Source organism: Apaloderma vittatum, unplaced genomic scaffold, assembly GCF_000703405.1.
Source record: "Apaloderma vittatum isolate BGI_N311 unplaced genomic scaffold, ASM70340v1 scaffold5370, whole genome shotgun sequence".
NCBI classification, from domain to species: Eukaryota; Metazoa; Chordata; class Aves; order Trogoniformes; family Trogonidae; genus Apaloderma; species Apaloderma vittatum.
In genome coordinates, this window is record NW_009692787.1 from 38,885 (window position 1) to 62,630 (window position 23,746).

General features: G+C 38.2%; 1 protein-coding gene across 1 annotated transcript in view; it reads right to left on the bottom strand.

Moving 5' to 3' along the window:
- PIEZO2 (piezo-type mechanosensitive ion channel component 2) overlaps positions 1–23,746 on the bottom strand; it is a 58,048-nt gene that overhangs the window by 33,412 nt on the left and 890 nt on the right. The window contains exons 2-11 of the mRNA XM_009867540.1: positions 22,694–22,937; positions 21,366–21,462; positions 19,530–19,689; positions 17,128–17,217; positions 14,822–14,943; positions 13,966–14,037; positions 9,049–9,152; positions 7,129–7,227; positions 4,674–4,785; positions 2,875–2,940 (exon numbers count right to left, since the gene is read on the bottom strand). Coding sequence (XP_009865842.1) covers positions 2,875–2,940; positions 4,674–4,785; positions 7,129–7,227; positions 9,049–9,152; positions 13,966–14,037; positions 14,822–14,943; positions 17,128–17,217; positions 19,530–19,689; positions 21,366–21,462; positions 22,694–22,937 — 1,166 coding nt within the window. The remainder of the gene's footprint in view (positions 1–2,874; positions 2,941–4,673; positions 4,786–7,128; positions 7,228–9,048; positions 9,153–13,965; positions 14,038–14,821; positions 14,944–17,127; positions 17,218–19,529; positions 19,690–21,365; positions 21,463–22,693; positions 22,938–23,746) is intronic.

A 23,746-nucleotide genomic window follows, 5' to 3' on the forward strand; every position in this document is an offset into this window, starting at 1 on the left:
GACATGCTGTATGCACAGGTCTGCCAAACAAAACCCAAAGATTTGGGCTTCTCTTGAGAGCTATTCAAAATCCCCAGCAGCTGTGATCTCAACGTGTTGAGCTGAACCCCTTACCTGTCTATTTCCTACTTGTGCGCGTTTGTCTCTGCACAAGAGTTTGCCTTCTGTGCTTGAACTCTGCTTAGCTGAGTTTTAAAGTCTAACCTGCCTCAACAGTCTTTGAATCTCCCAGTTTTTCAACCACATAAACACACCTGAATACAGAGCTATTTACTGTTTCCAAAGCATCTCTTTTTCTTTTTTTAAACAGGCGGCACTGTGTCATCAGTGATCTCAAATCAACTAGCCCGACTGGGAGAAATCATATGAATAATTTCTAAAACATTACTCTTGCACAGTGTGCTTTCTCATGAGTAGGGCTTGTGGGTTTATACCTACAATAATAGCTTTATTTTGCTCAACATAGCTGTCTCAAGTTAATTTCTCATTTCAGTAGTTCCTTTAGGATTAGCAGCTGCATTCGTCACTCAAAAAGAAGCACTCTCAGTTTATTTTTCTTCTATTCACAAATATACAAACCACACTACAGTTCCCATATTATGTTGCAGAAATGGTAAAAAGATTCTTTCCAACTAGCCCGTTCCAGAGCCAGTTGTCCCTGCTAGGTTGCAAATCCCAAAGCACCAGCTACAAAGATCAATTTTAGAGTAAATGGCTAAGAAACAGTACAAGACTGCCAATAATCCCCCATGCAGGGGTAAAATGTTTGACGTAGATACTAAGGAGCCAACCTATGCACTAAAGCACGATGCTTTCAACAACTTCACTTCTTATCTGTACCACAAGATGGCACGCAGAACTTTGTGGAGTGTACATTCGCTCCTTACAAAGAATGTAAAGGTGAAGCTATAATAAAGCAAAAGATTTCCTGTGGAGCAACATGCACGTGTCTCTGGGAGTGCAGGCAGCGTTGTGTGAATACATGTGTGGAGAGAAATAAGGAAAAAACCACTTTAGTGCTATGTTCCTGTAAAGTGAATGCTGAAATGGCAGTATGCACCACTTATCCCGAGCAATGTCATGCATCTGGTCCAGTACGTTCTCTGAACGTAAGAACATTTGTTCCCCTTCATTTGGTCATATAGTTATTTCAGCAATATTTTGCCCTGGTTTTACAGGCCTTTTCTATGTCATTTAGAATTGGAGATAATTTATGATTTATTAACTTAAATTTTATTCACTCGTATTTCAACATGTAGGTCTTGAAGCTAAGGAAATCTTGCAATTGAAAATTAAATATAAGGCTGTTTCTACTTCAAGAAGCATTCACTTCCTTTGAATTCCAGATGTAATACTATGAAAAGGTTAAAATGTAGCACTGTTATGCTGAAAAACCCAACACAAAAATGTTATTTTTTAATTGACACTCTTCCTCTCTAGTATATAATTTATGCTACTGACTTTGGAAGAATCACAGCTCTCAGGTAAAAATTATCTTTATTATTGACTATCACTGGTATGCCACAGTCTCACCATAGCGCTTTGCCAAGCGCCTCCAGTCTAATCTGAAAGGTCATTTTTCTCTCTGGGATGGAGGTGATTTAGTACACTTTTTTAGTGATTCTGTAGCTATTCTGGCAGCTTTGCTCTTCTCCAAATAATCTTTCAAGGATCAATTGCACCTAAATCTCTTCAAAAAGGGAAGCAAATATTTATTTTCTGCAGACACTCCTAACATAAAGGGTCAAATGCAGAGAAGGCTGGGAGTGTGAGACAAGATTTGATCCAAGGATAATAATGATACTAACACTTCATAACAACTACTGTCTAGTTTTTCGAACCATCTTCTTCAACAATTTTTATGTAGGAATGGCAAAAGTATTTTAATGAAAATAGAAAGCACCTTAAAACTGACTATCTCCAATACAAATTAATTATAAACCTCCTTCTCCTTTCCTAACTCCAGTAGTATTTCCCTAGAGAGATGTGTTTGGGTGATTCACTTCAGTTACTGCATAAGTTAGTGCATTACCAGTAAGTAACAAAAAAGCCCTGGAAACCTCATCAAACCTCCCATGTAGCAACACAACTGCTCTTGTGAGAAAAACAATGACATCTCTCCCACATACTTGTAACATCTTTTACTCTGTGGCTCAGGAAGGGATACAATTGTAACTGGAACTGTGGAAATCAATTTTAGGGGGAAAAAAAAAAGCTTTCAAAGACAAAATCTCACTCCAGGTAAATCATGATGAAGCCTTACTTAAGTTTTCTTTTACTCCAGTCAGAGACAAAGAGCCACACTTAGAGTTATGATTCATTACGCTTCTTTATATGAAAACTTTCAATACGGGCAAAGCTCATTTCTTCTGTTGTGCAAGCATCCTTAAATCAGATTATGAATGCGAATGGATAAGATTGGGAAAAACTGTGCGTTTTTTTAAAGGATGTATTTGCACCTTGCTGAATGGGTGAGTACCAGACAAAGCCTCACCTTAACCTTGCTAAAGCACACTGAAAAATGTGCATTTTGTGCATTTTATTAATAACATTTCAGACATTCAAAATCAATGGAGATTTTAAGTGGGGTTGCATACAATCAGGACTGGAAGATAAGCTCAGGTGTAAGATGTTCTGTAAGAAAAATATACAGCAAGTGATTAATTCTGAGCAAGTTCTTATGCTCAGGACTTGTAAACCTCACAGTTGGAAACCTGAAAGTAGTCAGGAAGTTCACACTGCACAGATTAGAATGGATTTTGTAGCTTTTACACATGCCTGGGATCGCTGCAATGCTGTTCCCGCGGTATGCTGTGATTATGTCACTGGTCTCAACTACCTTGTAACAGCAGAGAAAGCTCTCTGCCTTCATACCTGGTCCATCAGATTTCTTCTTGACAGGTTCCTCTTCACTGTCTTCACAGTCTGCATCAGTACCTCCTATTGAAAACAACGTGCAAACCAGTCAATGTTACACCTATAGAAGCGGGAGCGTAAATGCCATTCAAGCTGGAAAACATGACAGCTACTCAGCAGTAGTGACTGGTTCCTCATCCAGCGCTTCAAAAGAAAGCACAAATCTCATTTCTAAAGAACTCAAGTGAGGAGATGACGTCTGTCAGGAAATGTGCTCATGCATGACCACCCCTCTCTTGTGGTCTGCAGTTGCATGTTCTTACTAGAGAGGCTGCTGGGCAAGTCATCTGCTGGTGTAAACCCAGACAGCTTCTCAGTCATGCTGCTTCCACCCTCGGCAGCCTCACCTGCCACTGGCTCACGCTCGACCTCATTTCTTCAGCTTCTGCAAAGGGTACCCTGATTAGTGCCCTGATCTTCTCCTGCCTCTGACCCAGCAAACCCAAACAAATTTAGGGGGACCTTCAGGTTGAAATGAAGCAGCAGAGGTGGTTTGAAACTACCAAGTGCTTTCATTTGGGCCTGCAGCAGAAGGGTGACGTAGAGTCACAGGCAGAGCTGAAGGACAGACAAATGAATCTCCTTCTGTCTAATATCCAGTAACTACTGCTACAGTTTGCGTGATAGCAGTCAAATCATAAAGCTACCTCTTTTCAGTAGCTGGAGATGCCAAATGGAGGAAAAGTCCATCTGATTCAGCCTGAATGGGCACACTGCTTCCCCATCTATACCGACCAGAAAAGCTTCTGAATTTGTATTTTCTTTTCTTGTTGAAAAAATAAGTAAAATAGGAAGAGATACAAACCACTTTTAAGCTGATTTTTTTCAGAGGCATGCATGACTTTATGGTGCCAGTAAACATTTGTATGTTTTCTTTTTGCTGTCTGCTGACTTGAGTGTGAATTTACAGGCTCATGAATATTTGGGTTCCTGAGCAAGTACAGCATGGAAAGTGAAAAATGTCTTGATATTCTTCCCCATACACCAACTCAAGCTTCTTCAGGGAACAGCACAGGAAATGTGGCAAAAAGAAATAGTAAGTGACTATTCCATTGAATTTTCCTCACAGCTCCACTTGAATTCCAGCTCTTCAGGAACTTTCTTATGAAGTAATTCTTCAACACAAAACGTAAGTCTGTCACATGCAAAACTTTCCCTAAAATACATGATTTTATAATCAAAATGAGAGACTTTGAGCAACCCTAGAAAAATCTGGAGAGTAAGATAAACCTTTTTTCCAAGGCAAAGGAGTGAAAGGGTAATGTCCTTGCTCTGCCCAATTCTGATCAAAGAGCTGGCATTTACACTCCTATATTGTGCAGAAATGCTGCTAACTACCAGGCTATTGCCTTTATAAAGTCATGCCTTTACAAGCCTATATAGCTTTGCCTTGCAAACGTTTTCACATGGCTGATGTTTTCTGCAATGTGTTGAGTCATCCTATTTGGCAAAAGTTCTGTGTGTGTGTGTGTGTTGCAGCTCCATGGGAAACACATATAACCCCTCTTCTCCATTATCTCCCCCAATGAGCACCGGGTAGAATGGAAGGACACAACTATGGCTAGCCTTGTCACTGGTAGGGGAAGGGAGAGACAGTAAGACATTTTCCCAGTTCCCAGTCAGAGCTGTGAGCACTTGCCCTCTAAGTCTCAGTTGCCTTTCACCTCCAGAAACAAGGCAGTCTAGTTAATATTATGTTGAATTTTTGTTGGTTTTTTTTTTGTTGTTTATTTTTCCAAATACAGAAATCTACCTACCATCCCCAGATCCTTTTCGCCTTCGTCTATCCTCTTTGCCAAAACTTTTCTTCTCTTTGCGCCTCTGCCGTAGTGCGGTTTTAGGGTCAGTAATCCAGGCCTGATAAACAAACTGGAAGGACCAAACCTAATTATTTCAACGTTCTTCATATTTTGAGAGTAAGCCATAGAATAAGCCATAAGCAGGACCATATAGTTTGAGTAAACGCATTCAGACCTGCAGGGGTAAGGAAATACTTGAATCCCAAATCAAACACCTTCCCTGCAGATCTGCTGAGTTTTCATGTGCTATTTCTGCAAGCATAAAATCAAACGTGAAAACACTTGTGGGTGAACCAAGTTTCATTAGGACCCACAAAAATGCATGCTCTGAATGCTGGGAATTAAAACTCTGTTGTGCATATGGGCTACCTCACCTCTCAATCTAATTCTGCATTTCTACTTCATCATTTTACAGGCAAGAGGCAGAGTAATGGAAACTTGAAGAGAAAGTGCTGCAATCAACTAACTAAACATCAAAAGATGTAGTGATATCTCAGCTATTTGCGTTTGTACATTTTTCATACTTCTCTCCCCCCCTTTGCAAATTCCAGTGGAACATTTACAGATTTACTGTCTATGCACAGTCCTAAACTTGGCAGTCAGAAATTCCTGAAATTTCATCCTGATTTTGACAATGTCTCCCTTTGTTGCTTCAGATAAGTAATTTATGAATCCTTCTGCTACTGCTTTTCCGGTTGTAAAACTAAGACAGTAATACTTACCTATATATCAATGGGATTTTATGGGCAAATCCTGCTCACAGCACTCACTCAGATCAACAGTCTGTTGACCTGTATGACTACATGAAGCATGGAATTGGCTCAAAATATTTAAAACGTTATAGCAGTGGGAAAAAAAAAAAGCTCAAGCTGTGAAGAAAGGTTACAGAAAATATGCAGTAACACTCATATTTTTTCCCTATATGATGTAAAATGTGAATAACAGAAACTAAAGTAACTGCATCTTTTCCACAACTCTTCAGGACAAAGAAATTTTCTATTGTTCCTTTTATGGTTTTCACTGAAAAATGGTAATCACCTTCAATCAGCACTGCACTGTTTTCTATTTCTAAGCAACACAGGCTGGTAACAGAGACAGGGCAGGGAAGTACATGGATGCAGCCATAAGGGTGAAAATAAAAGCGCAGTAACAAAACAGCTCTTTTTGTTCACAAGACAAACATGCAGACAATGATAGAAACACATGTGTATCTCAGTGAAGCTGCAAGCCCCCCTTATAGGAGAGAATAGTAAAATTTCTAGATTATTTCTATTTTTAAAATTTGCATGCACAAATTTCTTCAGAACGTATACCCAACTTTTTAAATCTGTCTAACTGGCTTTAAATGAATTTAAAGGGGAAAAATACTTTGTTCTGCTTTGTGAATGTACACAAAATGGAAAGGAAATTATTCTGGTACTGTTGATATGAAGGTCCTCTTCCAAATCTTTCAAGGCCTGTACATTTATATTTATATGTCTGTCTTGTTCAAAACAAGTACCACACGAGACAATGCGGCACTGGTTTCTCTTTGCTTTGTAATAGGTGTTTTCTAATGAAGGTAATCTGGAGGAATGATGATACTAATAGTATATTACTTTCTGAAGATCAGAAATGGTCGACATCTGCTATTGAACAGTTAGCTAAGAAATGGTGTGCTAGCCACAGTCATAGTGTAAATGAAATTAAAGGTAAAAGGTAGACTTGGAATAGAAGATTAGTATGAAGAAAGGGCATTTGATTAATAAATTTAATGTAACTACTCCTGCTAAGCAGTGGATATTTTAAGAGCTGACTGAGTGCATACATATGTATTACTTTAGATTTTTGTGACTGCATAAACTTTAAAAGGCTTTGGAGATGGTATGCTCAATCTGTAATGCTCACTCCTTACACATACCATGTTACATATATGGAGTGTAAAATCATACACAATGCTCAAAGGTATGAAATGTTAAATGTATTCAAGGAAGACAAGGAAGAAGATGACATATCTTTTTTATGATAATGAAAGACCAGAAAAGTAGAGAGCTAAGAAGGAGTAGAATGTGCATTTTACAAACCTTTACCAGCTTTCTGAGATCAATTACCACAGTGTCCATTAGATACATGCAACTTGATGTGACCACCTTGTATAGCAGTATCAGATGGAAATGAGAATTTGGGTCTGCATTTTCACTCTGGAGTTGCACTTAAAAAAAAATAGACCACTTTTCTTGTGGTCTGACCACTCCAAAAGTATGAAATGTATTGCATTGACAAGGGATGAAGCTTTTACAAGGGATGAAGCTATCTTTTTTTTTTTTTAAAATCACTCATATAAGAGGAAAAATGCAGACAAGGACAGAGGTATATATTACACCAGGAACAATGGGATAGGTCACATACTGAGCACTCGCAAGATGTTAAGTACCTTTGCTGCTTTGATTAAATACTGAAGAATAGTTTTGGGTAGTTTAATGACAGACTTTGGCAAGGCTAGAATGGCTGAAGCAAATTTCCCAATAGCTCTCTATAAAGAAGGACAAAGCAAGAGCAATTAGTAGAAAACAAGAAAATATTAATAAAAAGTATATACTGAATGACTGTATCTAGATTATTAAGAATGAATTTACGTTCATAGACTCCAAAATGAAAAAAGATGATTTGTGATGTTCAGAATAAAATTTCAATGACTTTTAACTGCCTGCAATCTCTAATAAATAAAATTTCCAAATTAACACTTGAAGTCACTATTGCTCACAATTTACACTAAAAGAAATATAAAATATTAAAAAATAATTATTTAGCAGGCTTTACAACAAACAAGCTTACTTTGCTAGAATTTTTATTACGACAAACAAAAAACCCAAAACCCAGTGTAAATGAAAGAATCTTATTAGCTTCTGACCTCAAGTTTAGAAATCTTTAAAATCTCAGTGCTTGGCACCAGAACATCTGAACAAAATGTTGTCACCGATTTTTTTAAAAAATCAGCAGAAACAAGAATGCAAACCTTCCTCTATACCTGCATGAAAATCAGAAAGAAAAATGATCTAGAAATTCATGATCCATTTTTATGTTTTAAGGTGTTAAATGCAAAATATACAAAAAAATAGTTTAAATAGTAGAAAATGAAAATTCCTTATCTCATTATTTTTCATCCAGATTTGTTTTGCCTTTTTTAAGGTTGGGAAAATGTTTTTCCATGTCGTTACCATGCAGGCAGTTTAGCAAATGCAATCAGTTGGTAATGTAATGTAAGAATATAAACTAAAGGTACATCGTATCAATGAATCAAATAAAATATTTTTTCTTGTAATTCGGTAACGTCACCTGGGAAGCTTTGTTTGAAAGCTACTGGCACATAGTACGGAAGAGCATGGAGGCAGTTTCTTGCTCGTGCTGGGCTTTCAGTGATGCCCCAGCTCTGCAGTGACACGAGCTTGCGTCTGGATGGAAACACTCATCTGCAGAAAGCTACCTGCTTCCTTAAGCTTTTATAGTTACAGACCTGAAAAAGTTCTGTGGTATTTCTGAAAATCCTTCAACAAGTAAAACTTTCATCTTATGAAGATTAAAGCAATCCTATACGTGTGAGTATTTAAACAACTTCTTCACCCAAGTTCTTCCTTTAAGTCAGTGGATTCAATACCCGGTATGGTCTAATATCAACCAGTCTATATGTAGGAAACCAGTTAGGAAACTTCAGCTACTTTTTTAATATTACCATATTCTCTTACTTAAACATAGTCTGTCACTTGAAGTGCAAAAAAATTAATTAAAATTAGCCTAAAAAGGAAAGGGAAAAAAAAGTGATGTGGTCTCCTTTTGTAATTTTAAATATTAAGCTCTTCATAGCCTAAGGATATATTTCTCTGGTCCACTAGGATCATGAAATAATTATATTATTTAATTAATTTTAAAAATACATACATTTTTTTAGAAGTCTGTATTCTTTTCCATGGTAAGTTGCCTAGTTTGGGAATAATTTCTTTATGGAATGATAACATCTACTCAAAACCAGAAAACCACTGAGACATTGTACAGCACTGCCAGAGGCAAGTCAGCTTCCTCACTTGTCTTTAATACAACACAGATAAAATAAAGCTCAGACCCTTAACCTTTGTTTCTTTATTTTTGTTTTCCTCAGGCGTAAGTGAACTAAGATACGATTTCACTATAGTCCCTGTAGGAGTTTGGCAATGCTTAAACCAGTCAAACTTGCATTTTAAAATGGCAAGAAATTTCATTTCCCATACTTTCGGGTCTGCTTTAACATATGTGCCTGTGTTATGAGAAGCCTATATTTTTTTTCCAGATGTCAACTAGAAAGTAAATCACTGTCAAGTACCTGAAACGCAGATTTTTTCCGAGGTTCTTCCTCTTCTTTTTTCTCCTCTTCCTCTTCCTCTTCACTATCCGTCTCAAACAAATAATAATTTCCACTTCTGACCACTAAGTGAAACAAAATACTTTCTTATTTTTCTGAAAAGTTCTATTCTCAACTGCCCCAAGACCTATGAAGAGGCAGTCAATCATTAAAAAATTCATAACCAGAAGAGATGTAAACAGAGAAGAAGCACAAGATTAAAAGGTCTCAGGCCATTTATCTGGTGTTACTCTGCAATACTTTGGGCATGAATGAGAACTAAGGAATACATCGCCATGAGAAGAAGATGTAAAGAAAAAGTTTCAAATATTTCAAATTACTAGGTTACATTCTTTAGAAAAAAATGGCAGTTAAGTCTAAATTAATTGGGAGCTGATGGTTATCTGAGGGAGTAAAAAAAGCCCAGTAGGTAAGTACATGAATTTACACAAACAGTACCACTGGACAAAAAATACAGAATTTCTCTTTAAAATGCTGAGGCATCCTTGAAACTATGGAATGGGACAGTATTAGATAATGTTTTCTTCAAATATTAAAGCTTTGATGAGGTAATGGAAAACCTTGGTTTGTTTAAAACAAATCACTTGGATTCTATTAACGTGATCACAAATGAGTTTCAATTTTTTGCCCATGGATTCAGAAAGGTTCTGAAGCCTTGATACAGTAAAGATGCACAGTGAATAAGCTAGGCCTTATATCCTTGAACAGAAGCAATGTTTTTATTTCTCAGATGATAACAGGCCTACATGAACAAACAAGGGAAAAAAAGAAATGAAAAATAAAGTAATGAGCAAGAGAAAAATCAAAATCATGGCATTACATTCAGCAGTGATAACTGCTAAGTAATTTCCACATTTAAGCTGAAACATTTAAAGGAATGGTTACTTAGAATAAATGTCACACAATCTGGATATATGGAGCAATATATGTTTATAACGAAAATTATATTTAACCCTCATTATAGGTTTCTGGGAAAATAACAATTGCTTTAATTCAATCATACCTTGATTTCTACACAGATCCTCTGTGCACATATGACCATACATAACTACCATAGAATCCTCAGGGTAAGCACACTGTGAAATTTGCCAGAAAGCTATGGGATCATAACTTCAGCATCTAAAACTCCCTTACAGAGGGAATTCTGCGCCTCATGTGCCTAGTTATGACTTTTAACACCAACGAACATCCTGCAGAGGGACAGAGAGTCTGCTTCAGCAGTTCTAATCGCTGAACTGATGTGAAAAGAAAGTTTGGAAATCTCTTGGGTGAAGCAAATTCATTTTTTGGTACAGCGCCTTCTAAGAACGTACTTTTAAAATGTACATGAACGTATTTTAAGAGCCAGCAGTCTGCAGCATTCTTTGACAAAAAAGTAACTTGTAGTCAGCAACAGAAATTGCCCACACAGAAGATGAGCAGAATACGGTCTGACAGCTAGGGGAAACATCTACTGCAGTGCGGTTCCTTAAAGGCTCAGAGTAGCACCCAGACAGACTTAGAAAACCAACCTCCAATGCTCTCCCTTCAAATTTTTTAGGTTAAAGTGCACCTGAGGGGACACCCTAATGTAGCAGCTACATCTCCTTTACAACTAAATAGAAAGGTATGATTGAAGAGCAATAATGCATTCTTGCACACATCAAAATGCACTAAGAAGTGTGTTAATCACCTCCAGGAATTACTAAAGAGACTAAATTTTATTAGTAAGATAATTCACAGAATCACAGAATATCAGATGTTGGAAGGAACCTCAAAAGATCATCTAGTCCAGCCCCCCTGCCAGAGCAGGATCACCTACAGTAGATTGCACAGGAACGTGTCCAGGCAGGGTTTGAATGTCTCCAGAGAAGGAGACTCCACAACCTCCCTGGGCAGCCTGTGCCAGTGCTCTGTCACCCTCAAGGTGAAGAAGTTTTTCCTAATCTTTTTGTGGAACCTCCTATACTCCAGCTTGTACCCATTGCCCCTTGTCCTGTCATTGGACATCACTGAGAAGAGCCTGGCTCTGTCCTCCTGACACTCCCCTTTGACATATTTATAAACATTTATGAGGTCATCTCTCAGTCTCCTCCAAGCTGAAGAGACCCAGTTCCTTCAGCCTCTCCTCATAAGGAAGATGTTCCACTCCCTTCAACATCTTTGTGGCTCTGTGCTGGACTCTCTCAAGCAGTTCGCTGTCTCTCTCGAGCTGAGGGGCCCAGAACTGGACACAATATTCCAGACGTGGCCTCAACAGGGCAGAGTAGAGGGGCAGGAGGACCTCTCTCGACTAGCTACTCCCCTTTTAACTCGTGTTCAGACTGGACTTGGGGGACCACTCTCCTACAGCAAAATGTGACTTTCTCCTACAGAGAAAAGCGACTTGGAGGCTTTTATTGTGGGGTGAGATGGAGGCAGCAGAAGAGGAGACATGCAGGAGAAATGAGCATAAACTTTCATCCCCTGCTTGTGCCCGGATGGAAAGAGCTCTCCAAGCCAGTTGCAAGCACCATCTTTTGTAATACATCAGACACAACTCTGTGCCCCAGGAGATGCTGAGGATCTCCAAGCATGTGGCCCTAATACCTGCTGATCCTTGTGAGGTTCCACAAGTTATCCATAAGCACAGGAGCAATCATACCTCCCTGCACTGTGAGTGAATGTCAATGAGGAAAATTACTGACATTTCCTATCTGGTTCTACTCAGATCCAAATTCATTACTGTGTTTTAATTCCTATGACATACAAAATGAGGAATCGTTCTGTATAATAAAATTAAAACCAGTGGTATAAAGAAATCCAATAAATATCTAAATTAAACATCAGAATTGACATAAAACTTTAAGCTACAGAGACTTCAGTATATACATTTATACAGCCACAAATCCATTTACCGAGATGAACAGCTAAGCGCAGCAGAATGATGTGGTTACAGCACAATGTTTCAAAAAGGACAGATGGGGAATATCAGTCTATTTCTAGTTTGTGTCCCTGTTAACACCTACTGACAGTGCCACGTTTCAGGGACTGTGGATGCAAGTCACATGGCAGGCAACCACTGTTTGCAGGATCAGGGTCTGCGATGTCTCCCACAAGGTTTTGCATTATTGCAGTAAATTATTTCAAGAATGTGCACTGCTTAAACACCAAAAAGGCAAGATGCCACCTAAGAATGTTAGATAATGAGGGTGAAATAAGTAAAAGCCAAAATCAATGTCTCTCTTTGAGCAGTTCTTATTACAAAACCAGTGGTGAATAAACAAGAGACCATATCCCATTCCTTCAAAATCACCACAGCTTAGAATTCTCGAGTATCTTGCAAATTACAGTTTTGATCTGTTTTCTCATTGTTGCTCTTAATGAAACTACAGGGCAAGAAGTTTATTTTCATAAGACTTTTGAAAAGGGATAGGTCTCTCTAAAGAGGCAGTGTGCCCTTTAGAAAAATAAAAACAGAGGCACTGTTTACTTGTGACTTGATAGAAATAAGCATATGACATTCTGTTGAATGCTGGTGGCAAATATGTATGCTGGAGTTTTAAATAAATACACACACGTAAATGAAGCAGTATGTAGATGTTTAGAAGTATTACCTGGAGTAGCTCTTTTAAAATAAATGACCAAACACAATATATACATTTATATTTAACTCCAGTAAGTGCTATACACTTGAATATTTTTTACATTGTCAGATTTTTTACATTGTCAGATTTTACATTGTCTTATTTCCTTCAACAAAGATTCAATAGCAGGATAACTGATTTACTCAGTTTTCTTGTTTTACCCAATGTGATCTTCCCCTCCCTGCCTAGGATTGATGTGGATAATTTTATTATGCAAGCTCCCAAGGTCTTTGCTCACCCTTATGTGAGTTCTTTAATACTACTAATTAATGCTATTGGCACATTATGGGCTTTGTGGAATCTGGTCTGATCCTGGTATAAGAGAGGACAACTTCTGGTTGAGGCAGTACTGAAACGTGCCCTGAGGCAGACGGTCTCTGGGTGGCAGGGTGTGTGGAAGGATTCAAGCAGATGCCTAGGACAGTTATCATTTCCCATAACCTGGGACTTTACCCCTGAACATGCAAGCAACTCTGATAAACTGATGCACCACCTGACAGAAGGGTGCCTTTCCTATCCCAGTGAAAATGAGCAGCTTCTGGCACTTCTTCTGAACAATATCATACACTTGGACTGGGCTACAAACAAATTAAAATATCATAATGTATCAATTTTATGAGTGATACAGGCTAATAATATCTTGTGCACAAGGCTGAATATGTTTTTGCTCTCAGATAAACACACAAAAATGGAAACAACAAAACAACTGACATCAAGAGTACATTGAAGTGCGATCAGAGATATTCAGCTGAGCTCTACCCAGCCTAGTCCTGGGAATCGTTTTACTGTCTTACTGTGGAACGTAGATTGCTACAGCTGATAGTAGAGTAACTGATGAACCATAAAAAAGGATGTATGGTGTTTGTATATGAAAAGGAAACTATGACTTATCTTAGAATGCATTGGCAAACCTTCACTTTCACAGTTTTAAACATACTGTGCTTTGCAGTAGGGGTGAGTTGAGACTTTTGAGGCCAAAATAGATTCTTTTCGGCACATGTTTATCTGATTTGATATTTTTCTAAGAGTGACCAAAGTATCACGAGCTAGCTATGCTTTCAACACAGTTCAAAATATGGTTAAAATATGGTTAAACTCATTCCTTGAAGATTTGGAAGTAGAAATCAACTGTTGAAAAACACCCCACAAGCCTTCTATCAAGTCACAATCATAAAATCAGGCATAAAACAAACAGGCCATGGAAATGCCTTCATTCTGGTCAAGGATATAAGGGTTAAATCCACATATTTGTAAGATGATTGAGAAAACCTACTGGAAGCATGATCAACCCAAGGCCGCCACCACAGCTTTTTTTTGCCCTTGGCTTTCTCTTTGTCTGCTTCTCCTAAAATAAAATATGTCCAAATATTAATTTTACAAAATGAGAAACATGCTTCTTACATGGATTAATAATTTTTAAATTCTTTCAAGAAGAGCTAAAATTTCATGAGCACATCAGATACCAGATCTACTGAAAACATTCAATATTAAAATCACTCAGAAGCATAACCACTGAGCAGAAATACTCTGGTTTATGCAGCAGTTAAAATAGCATTCTACTCTAAAACAGCTAAAAAAATCAGTTTTGTATTTTAAAACATACAGTCCTAGTCGACTGCAATTTCCCTCCTCTCAAATCCCCTTTAGATTTCAGGCTCCAAATACTTTAAAACCAGTAAGTGCTGATCTCAAGTCAGTGCTAGAAATGTGGCATTAGATAGGCACTAGATTTTATTTGTTTCATGTTTTAAAGAACATTTAAAAGCATATAAACATTTCAGTGGCTGAAAAAACCTCACAGCATCCAGAAAATGTTGCTGGAAAAATGTGGGTGCTACCTGTTTGCAACATTGTGGTTTACAGGTAATGACGTTATCCCAAACAAACTCTGCTGTTATTCAGCTGTTTGCCAACAGCCTGAAGTTAACCAAAAGTAAACTCAAAGCAAACTATTTTCTCTAAACTTTGTTGCAATATAAAATCCCAGATTTTTTTTCCTGAATCAAGCTTCAAACTGACACTCAGTTAACAATCATGTTACATGCTGACAATTATGTCCAACTATTTACTAGGTCTATCAGGTCCTGAGTGCTCAACTGCAATCATGGTACAACAATAGCTAAAGGTACCTTCATCATCTTCTTCAGAAACATTCCGAACCTCTGTCCCCTCTGCGGACTCCTGGGTCATACTCAGCATCCTCTCTTTACCCTTTTTGTATTTTTGCTGCCTGGCTTTGATGCGATCCATTCTAATAAAAGGAAGAATCTTATTAAATTCACATCTTTACTCTTTTGAACCCACCCTGAAAAACCAGTGTTAAACACATCCATACACACATGCTCCAACATTTCTAAAGGAAATACTCATTCCACATAGCCATTATCCTGCCCTTAAACATAACGAGTTAAACGACTCTGAAGAGGCTGGCTTGAAGGGCCAAGCCTAAATGTTCTTACTGGACAGTAAGAGCTGGGTTGCTCTTCCTTTCATGTTTTCACAGTCTGAGAAGTGGTAGTAAAAAAAATAATTGAATTCAACAGAAATAAGTTCTTTCATACAACTGGATTAGAAGAAAACAATTCACTAACTTCAGTGATCAAAATGCACTTTATCATTCTGTCAATTTGTTAGGGAAGAAACACTCACTAGAGAGGGTGGAAAACTTTCATCTCAGATAGTTGCTGTTATTCAGTAGATGATGAGATTTCCTCCCTGTCATGCATGTGCTGCTGAAATTATGCTATGTCAGTTCGGACAACTTAGTTGTTCAAAACTTCTGGCTGTGCTGAGAGTTCTCTCCATCCTAACCAGCCTAAACTGTCTGAAGTACTGATGCATGTTATTGAATGAAATAAAATACCCTCTATTGTTGAAGTTCATTCTGCAAATATAAACTTGTAATTTTTAGAGAAACATAGAGAAGCTTTGGCGTTATTGCAAGCAGTATCGTCTCCATGATCTTAAACTCTGCAGAACTAACAGAAAAGAATAATTTCCAGGACAGACATGTCCCGCCAATGGGGATAAGACTGATTCAAGTGCAGAAAAGTGCCAGCAACAGCCCAATACATCATCTGGTTGGAAAGCCTAGGTGTGCAGGTGGGGATCATAGTTCCTACAGCTTTTGATTTTTCTTCAGTTATGCAGGTATGGAAGAAGCTTCAGAAGTGGGCTTTGACATCTTGTTAGGAACCACTTACAGCTTTCATGCATGGTAGTGGAGGACCTTTGTTAGCTTTTTGCAGTTTTCAAAGCAGCATGCTGGCTGCACCCAATAGAAAGCATGGTGGTTTATTGTCTGCACAAATAGAAAGGACCTCCAGGTCTGAAGCAAGTATTTTCAGTGAAGATAAACAGATGTATTTTGCAGTCAAACACTAGAGGAAGAATCACAAATGAAACGGAAGCAACAGACACCCAGGAAATTTTACCAGGAATACAGATATACAGAATAAAACCCTAACAATAGTAAAGTCAATGAAAGTATTATCATCCATTGCAGCAGGACTAGGATGTTATTCAGATTTCTAAGCTCATGATTTAATGTTATTTAGGTGGCTTTTTACTACAGCTTCCCTAACCTGGCCTCTTGCTGTTACAATCTGTTTGCTGTTTGTTTTTCATCAAAAAAACCCAGTTCCTGTGTATCGGTCTTCTATTTTCTAAACATCTAGGCTTCCACTTTCAAGTAAAACAGTGTTAATGTTGCACTTCTGACAGTAATCTGCCTACCCTTTTCATGAGACCATCCTACTCTTCTGAGAGATGAGGAGAAACAAACTGAGAGATGAGCAGGATAATTAGTGGAGGGAAATAAAGAGGAAAAAAGACAAATTCCCTGCCCCCCTGCCCCCATTTAATCTGCATTGCATACATTCATACTACACAAGATAGGATAACCCAAAACTACAACTGCGCTGCACATCTTACAGAGGAAAAACATAGCACATGCACATATCATCTCTTAAAGAGAAGTCTATGTGGTCATGTTGCTATGATCGTCAGGTGTGGAACAGTCAAAAGCTGATGTTCTTAATCTGTCATCATCAGATTTCTAACGTTTAGAAGAAGTAGAAGAGTTCACATCTTCGCTCTTGATTTATAGGAAACAGCTGTTTCCATGACAATTTCAGGCTCACCAAGGAGCTGCTAAGTCAGTACATTACACTCATGGCCTTGAGTCCTAGAAAAGTAATTCTATGTCCAAAAGAAAATTTAGATTCCTCAGTATGTTGTCTTTTTTGAAAAGATGACTCTACAACTACATAATAGTGAAATACCTAGGATCTCTGAATGCCTAGAAGGCAGTTTTTGTAATTGCAAAATCATACTTAAAAAGCTAATCAGCATTTCTATAAAAGAACATGCTAGATAAATACCAACAACCAGTGAAATATATGTATATGTATACATAAATAGACTAAGTACATACTGTCTTTTAAGTTGATCCATAGATTTTTTTTCCTCTTCAATTCTTGCCTTTACAGCCTTGACAATTGTAGCCTGGAAAAGCTCAGCACCCCTAGAGCGGAAATGGGGACAGAAGAAAAGAAAAAAGAAGACGAAATATTAAATGATTCTAAGTTTCCCTCCTACACACCCTCACGATTTAGTCTTTATAGTCATTTCAGCCTTATAATAACCTCGTCCCTCTGCTTCAGCCGCCTGGAAGTTGTGAGCAAGGTCCAGCTTTATCAAGGGCCACGATGAGCAGAGTTTAAGCTTCACTTGTATCCTCTGAACACTACAGAGCTTTCAATTCGATGACAGAAATCCCTGAGCAAGCTTCCTATGTGCCAGAAGAATGTGGCTTCTAACTCCATTAGAAATAGAATTGACTCACTGATTTGGATGTCCAGGTCACATGTCTTGGGCATTGTTCATTATTCACTCATCAGCTCTTGAAGACTGTCAAAATGCCTCAAACTTCTCTCAGAAAAGTAGCAGAGACGAAAAGCAGCATAGACGAAAAGCCTTTCTTTTGTCAGGAATTCAGTTAAGAACAGCTTTAGTTTCAGAAGGCTACTTCTAAATAATTTTTCAACCATGTTTTCTGTAAGATTAATTATTCTTCCATGTAGTATGCAGGACAACCACAACTACATTTTTTTAAAGGAATACAATAAAGACTGGCCATCATTTTTGTCCCAAATTATGATAAAGAACAACAAAGGACATGTTGTCCTTAGTAATTTAATCACTCCTAAATTCTTATAGACTATTGAAAACTCTCTCCAGATCCTCATCACTGTTGTTTGAATCACAATTTCTTCTTGTTTAGGTGAGGTATTTGTATTTCACAATATTAAATTTAATTAGAAGAGAGGCTCAGACCATGTTATCTGAATCCAGACCTGACCTTCTCCATTTTCCACATAAATTCAAAGCTTGGATTTTAGCAAGACAAGCAGACTACAAGAAATTAATTATATCACTGTATTTATATTACCTTCCTTCCTGTAATATCTCAGTACTTCCTTGTCATTAATAGACTTATCTTCACAATGTTCCTGACATAGGCCAGTATGCGTCCACTTCTGCTGCTGGAGAACTCAGACTTGGGCAAGTTCAATAACTTCAAAAAACACAAAGCTGAAAGTAGGAACCAAATATGTTTCTTTCAGCCCAGTCCAGTGCCATTTACATGAGCCTGGACTTTCCTTCCAGATGTAAACTTTTCAATTTAGGAGGCATTTTTATACTCATGATTTTACCTTGTGCTCTTTTCACTGGGAACACAGTGCACACACAAAAAAATCCTACAAAAAGGCAGTATCCAGCAATCTTGACTATCAGCAATGAAATTCATCATAGAGCAGAAATCTGAGAAAGGTAATATGAAATGGAAGTATAGATTGTTTGGTAGCCCAGTTTATAGTGGTGAATTTTGTTTAGTATAGGCAGCTAGATGCATCCCCTTTTTTTAAAGTAATCCCTGGAGGAGGAAGAAAAGGAAGAAAAAAATACTTCCTTCCAGGACACACAAGCCAAATTTTGCCCTCCAACACAAACAGAAATCAATGTTCATACATTTTCCAGAAAAAAATAAATACGTGCCATAATACACTTAATTCAATACTGACAAATGCCACTCCTTAGAAATCTTACTGAAACTTCAACTAGAATTTTGTTCCTGATCTTCCTTCTTATTACAAAACAAAGGAATGGTTGTGCTAGTGACAGGTATGAGTGGAGGTTGCGGGAAAGTGTAATGGGCCCAAAGAGGGTGGTAATTCCTTGCCACACTTAGTCAGTGTTCAGTGATGTGCCACTAACTGAATGTCTCTCAATGGTCTTCCTGAATCATATGCCGTATTCTTCCTCATGTGAAATTTTTGGGGTTGTGATTTCTAAGGGGCTCACTGCCTCAACCAGGCTCTGACAGCAGAGCATTTTCTTTCCAAGGCTTAGAAACTCTGGCATTTGTCAGATACACATATTGACGTATACATATTGATTCTTCTTCACTGTGAAGGTGGTGAGGCACTGGAACAGATTGCCTTAGAGAAGTTGTGGATGCCTCATCCCTGGAAGTGTTCAGGGTCAGGCTGGATGGGGCTTTGAGCAACCTGGTCTAGTGGGAGAGAGGTGTCCCTGCCCATGGCAGGGGGGTTGGAACTAGATGGTCCTTAAGATCAATTCAAACTCAAACTATTCTATGATTCTATGTTGAGGCAATTCTGCAGGGAGTTGGCTTTGCAACTATGAATTTAACATGGATTATTTAAACCAATGTTAATGGACTCTTTTAGTACTACCTATCGTAAACAAGTAAGTACCATAGCCATGAGATACTTGAGCTGTTTCATTTATTTTTTTTAAACTTTATGTTACCTTGATGCTAGGATCTGAGAAGCTTTTATATCTGCAACCACATGCAGGAAGTAGTAACTCATGAAGACTCTTCTTTGCAGCAGTAGGAAAGCAAAACATATGCTGTCCCAAATGATTCCTGCTTCTCCACTTGGCAGTTTACAATCTAGATTGTTGGTTGCTGGAAAAAGACACCATCAGCATAACGACTTGTATTAAGCATTCTTTTATAAAGTTTAATCAATTAAATAATCTTAACCTTCACAATTATTTGACTTGAGATAATTTTAATAGATTTTTCTTAAGAAAACTGACATGCATTTCCATTTTAAGTATACAATATTTTCTTTTACAGTAAACTGGGAAGTTTCAAACAACATGATATCCCATGGAATATTGAGAATTCACCAGAAGTGAACCATTTGCAAACAAAACCACCGTATCCTAATAAGTATCTGAAAACAAAGAATGGGAAAAAAAGTGTTTTTTCTTAGCCTGAAATAACTGATTTCAGTATTTTCTAAAATGATATGTTTCAAAATTATATTTTTTTTATTTCAAAGTGTCTTTTGGTCTCATTTTCCTATTAAGAACACTATCAACATGAGAAAAGTGGTTTATTTTTGTCAGAATAATTTTTTGTCTGCCACCACCTAATATTTTTATTTTTCCTCTCCACAACTCAGTTCAATGTTTCTTTCCATTGCATAAGAGGAAAAGTATTTGAAACCACAAAACTGCTTCCTTTGGGGTAGAAGGAGACAGGAAGAGAGGAAATCCCATTCCTCCTATCTCTAGCTTTTGGCTTAGTCTATTTCTTTCTTTCATTCTTTATACTCTAAAAGACAATTCTCTTGAGGATATTAAAAAATTAAAACCGGGTTTTGTGGAGCTGACTATAATGGCCTACGCTGCCGTGTAGAAGGGAGTAGAAGGACTCAAGGGACAGTCTCTGGCTCAGTGCTGGCTTTACAATCAAACAAGCCCGTCTAATAGGTCTGGAAGGTCAAGCTCCAAGAGCTTCAAAGCCTGCTGTGTTTGTCCCTTGGGGAGTCAGAAACCTGTGTCTAAGTTTCTGCTGCTGCTCAGAAAATTTTGGGTAATACAAGAACTACTGGGCACCCTTTATCTTGTGAATTTGCGCCTTGGTATTTCCTTTCTTTTCACCTACTCCCCACTTACTTATCTATTAGGATCAGCCATGAAGAGAGTAATTCAAAACTTTGCTGCAGACTCAGTAGGATGAAACAGTTTTTTAAGTTCAGCAAAAAAACACCCCAAAAAATCAAGTATTTTTAAAATCGTCAATCCAGAGTGTCAGGGTAAAGTGGAGCCAAACTAATGGCTCAGAGAGGTGAAGTGTCTTGCTCTCCATACTCCATTCCTCCCTTCTTTCACCTCCATCCACACACATGATCCACTCCCTCCCTGTTATAATCAAAAACATGACAATGGTTGTGAGGGAGGAAAAAAAGCCTGCCAAAGCTCACCATGCCTGCAAAAAATTACCACTTTTATGCTATCTTAGGCTCTTGACATTTCAGTGAGCTCAACTGGTTTGCCCTTTGAGCAGAAGGTGGTATCATCAACTTGCTAATTTACAGCAAACACTGATTGTGGGTATGTGCATAGAGGTGTTGACAGTTCTTTCAGTATATGTATCTTTGGTTCTATGAAATATTTACAATATTATTTCTTGCTAGTCAATATTGGACCAACTGTATCAACTGAACTTACAGGTATAATATTTTCACAAGGTCATAATGTCAGGAGGGGGCACAATTTACATATGATAGAAGATTTCGAGGGTGATTTTTTATTTATAGAAAATCATGAAGAAATGCAAGCTATACTTACGAATACGGTATCCTTTAACTGTACAAGCCAGGCTAAATGCCTGAATCAACCAGCAACTATTCTTAATCAATGATTCAATGTAGCCACATGCTCCTATCTGGAAAGTAAATGAAGAGTTTCATATAATACAATGTAGCAGAAATAAAGATAAGAAAATTATTGCATCTCTTTACATTATATGAGCATATTGTGACTGCCATTGGCTGTATTAAATCTCACTAATAAAACAAACAGCAGAAGAAAGAGTGCCTTCATGAGTGACACACATCACTTTTAAATAGCAAGAATTTGTTCTTTGGATTATCAGTGAGACAGAAGGTATGTAGGTTTTGTTTGTGTATTTGTAAGAAAGTTATACATCTGGCTTGTGATGCAATATGACAGCTAACAACTTTAGTAAATCACTGACTTAATCTTGCAAACATACATGGACAAGCTTAACACACACGTAGCTCCACTGAATTCCCAAGCATAAAATGAAGCACATATGTAAGCATTTAGAACATTTGCAAATTCAAACCACCCATAAATCAATTTTATTTCGGTACAGTGACTTATATAAATGTAAAAAGAAAAATGTCTGCTCTTTTCAGTCCAGCACTAAAAATGTTCAAAGCTAAAAAGCAATTGCCAGGAATAAATCTAAATTTATCTTCCAGAAAGATTTAAATTTCTGGCTCGCCTCAAACACCTATCAGTGCCACTGCAACAATCCACTATAAAGAATTAATTATTGTAGGAAAACTAATATTTTGCAGAAAAGTTCAGCATTCAATTATCAGACATATCTCTTTTCACCTGAATTGCGCACTAGTTCTAAAGGAAACAGGAATGCAGTTTTGCAATTTTTTGGTCAAGTTCAGTAATTATATTACATCACAACAACTGCATCTAATATTAGGCTTGCAAATTCTGGTTTAAAATAAAAGGTTTAATTAAATGTGCAGTGTTTATCAACAGTATGACTAATCTTGCACTTCTTACTAGTTTCACACTCCACTGAGACTTCCACAAGACTTCTAAGGAAGTCTAGGCAAAGAACTTTTTTTTTTTTTAACTAGGAAAGAAAACAGAACCTAGCCCTTTGAAAACATCTTGTGAGCTTCCACAGAGCCTAACTGAATACAAGAGTGCACATTTTCCTACGATGTATATGTATTACCATTCCCTGGATATGCACTTGCAGATTCTGAATTAAAATGGAGACTGCTTTGCACTTGCAGAATGCTGTGGTCCTGAAAACGGATTTTTAATGACCACTCAAAGCATTGTGCACATTCCAGTGAAACCAAAGTGCTGAGGGCAGTGGAAAGGCAGCAGCTGCTTACCGATAGTATGTTCTTCATCGTGATCACAAAGACATTGTAGGCAATCAGCCAGTCCCAGTAACGTAGAATGCTCCTGATTGGCTTCAGCAACAGATCTCCACCAAACAGAAGGAAATAAAAGCAGGCTACCAGGTAGCCCATACAGAATATGCTGATCCTCGTGGTTCCCGTTATGAAAATTATGGTAAGCACAAACCAGAAGAGGTAACTAAATATTATCACCTTATACATGTCTAAGTAGGACCTGGAAGTAAAAGAAGGAGAAAAAGTTAGCATGGTACCCTTCCTCTTTCTGCACTGCTGGCTGACACTTGTGCCTAACGGTCTTCTGAGTGCTCTCATCTTGCTTCGGCGTTCATGCACCTGCTCAAGACTAGCAGCAAGGTCAGTGGGTCTAGCTCATTCACAGAATCACAGAATCAGAGAATGTTAGGGGTTGGAAGGCACCTCAGAAGATCATCTAGTCCCGTTCCCCTGACAGAGCAGGATCACCTACAGTAGGTCACACAGGAACGTGTCCAGGCGGGTTTTGAATGTCTCCAGAGAAGGAGACTCCACAACCTATCTGGGCAGCCTGTGCCAGGGCTCCATTATCCTAACAGTGAAAAAGTTTTTCCTTATGTTTACGTGAAACCTCCTATGCTCCAGCTTGAACCCATTGCCCCTTGTCCTATCATTGGACATCACTGAGAAGAGCCTGGCTCCGTCCTCCTGACACTCACCCTTTATATATTTATAAACATTTATGAGGTCACCCCCCAGCCTCCTCCAAGCTAAAGAGACTCAGCTCCTTCAGCCTTTCCTCATAAGGGAGATGTTCCACTCCCTTCATCATCTTTGTGGCTCTGCACTGGACTCTCTCAAGCAGTTCCCTGTCCTTCTTGAATTTGTCAGAATATTCCAGACGCGACCTCATCAGCGCAGAGTAGAGGGGGAGAAGAACCTCTCTCAACGTACTCGCCACACCCCTTCTCATACACTCCAGGATGCCATTGGCCTTCTTGGCCACGAGGGCACGTTGCTGGCTCATGGTCATCCTGCTGTCCACCAGAA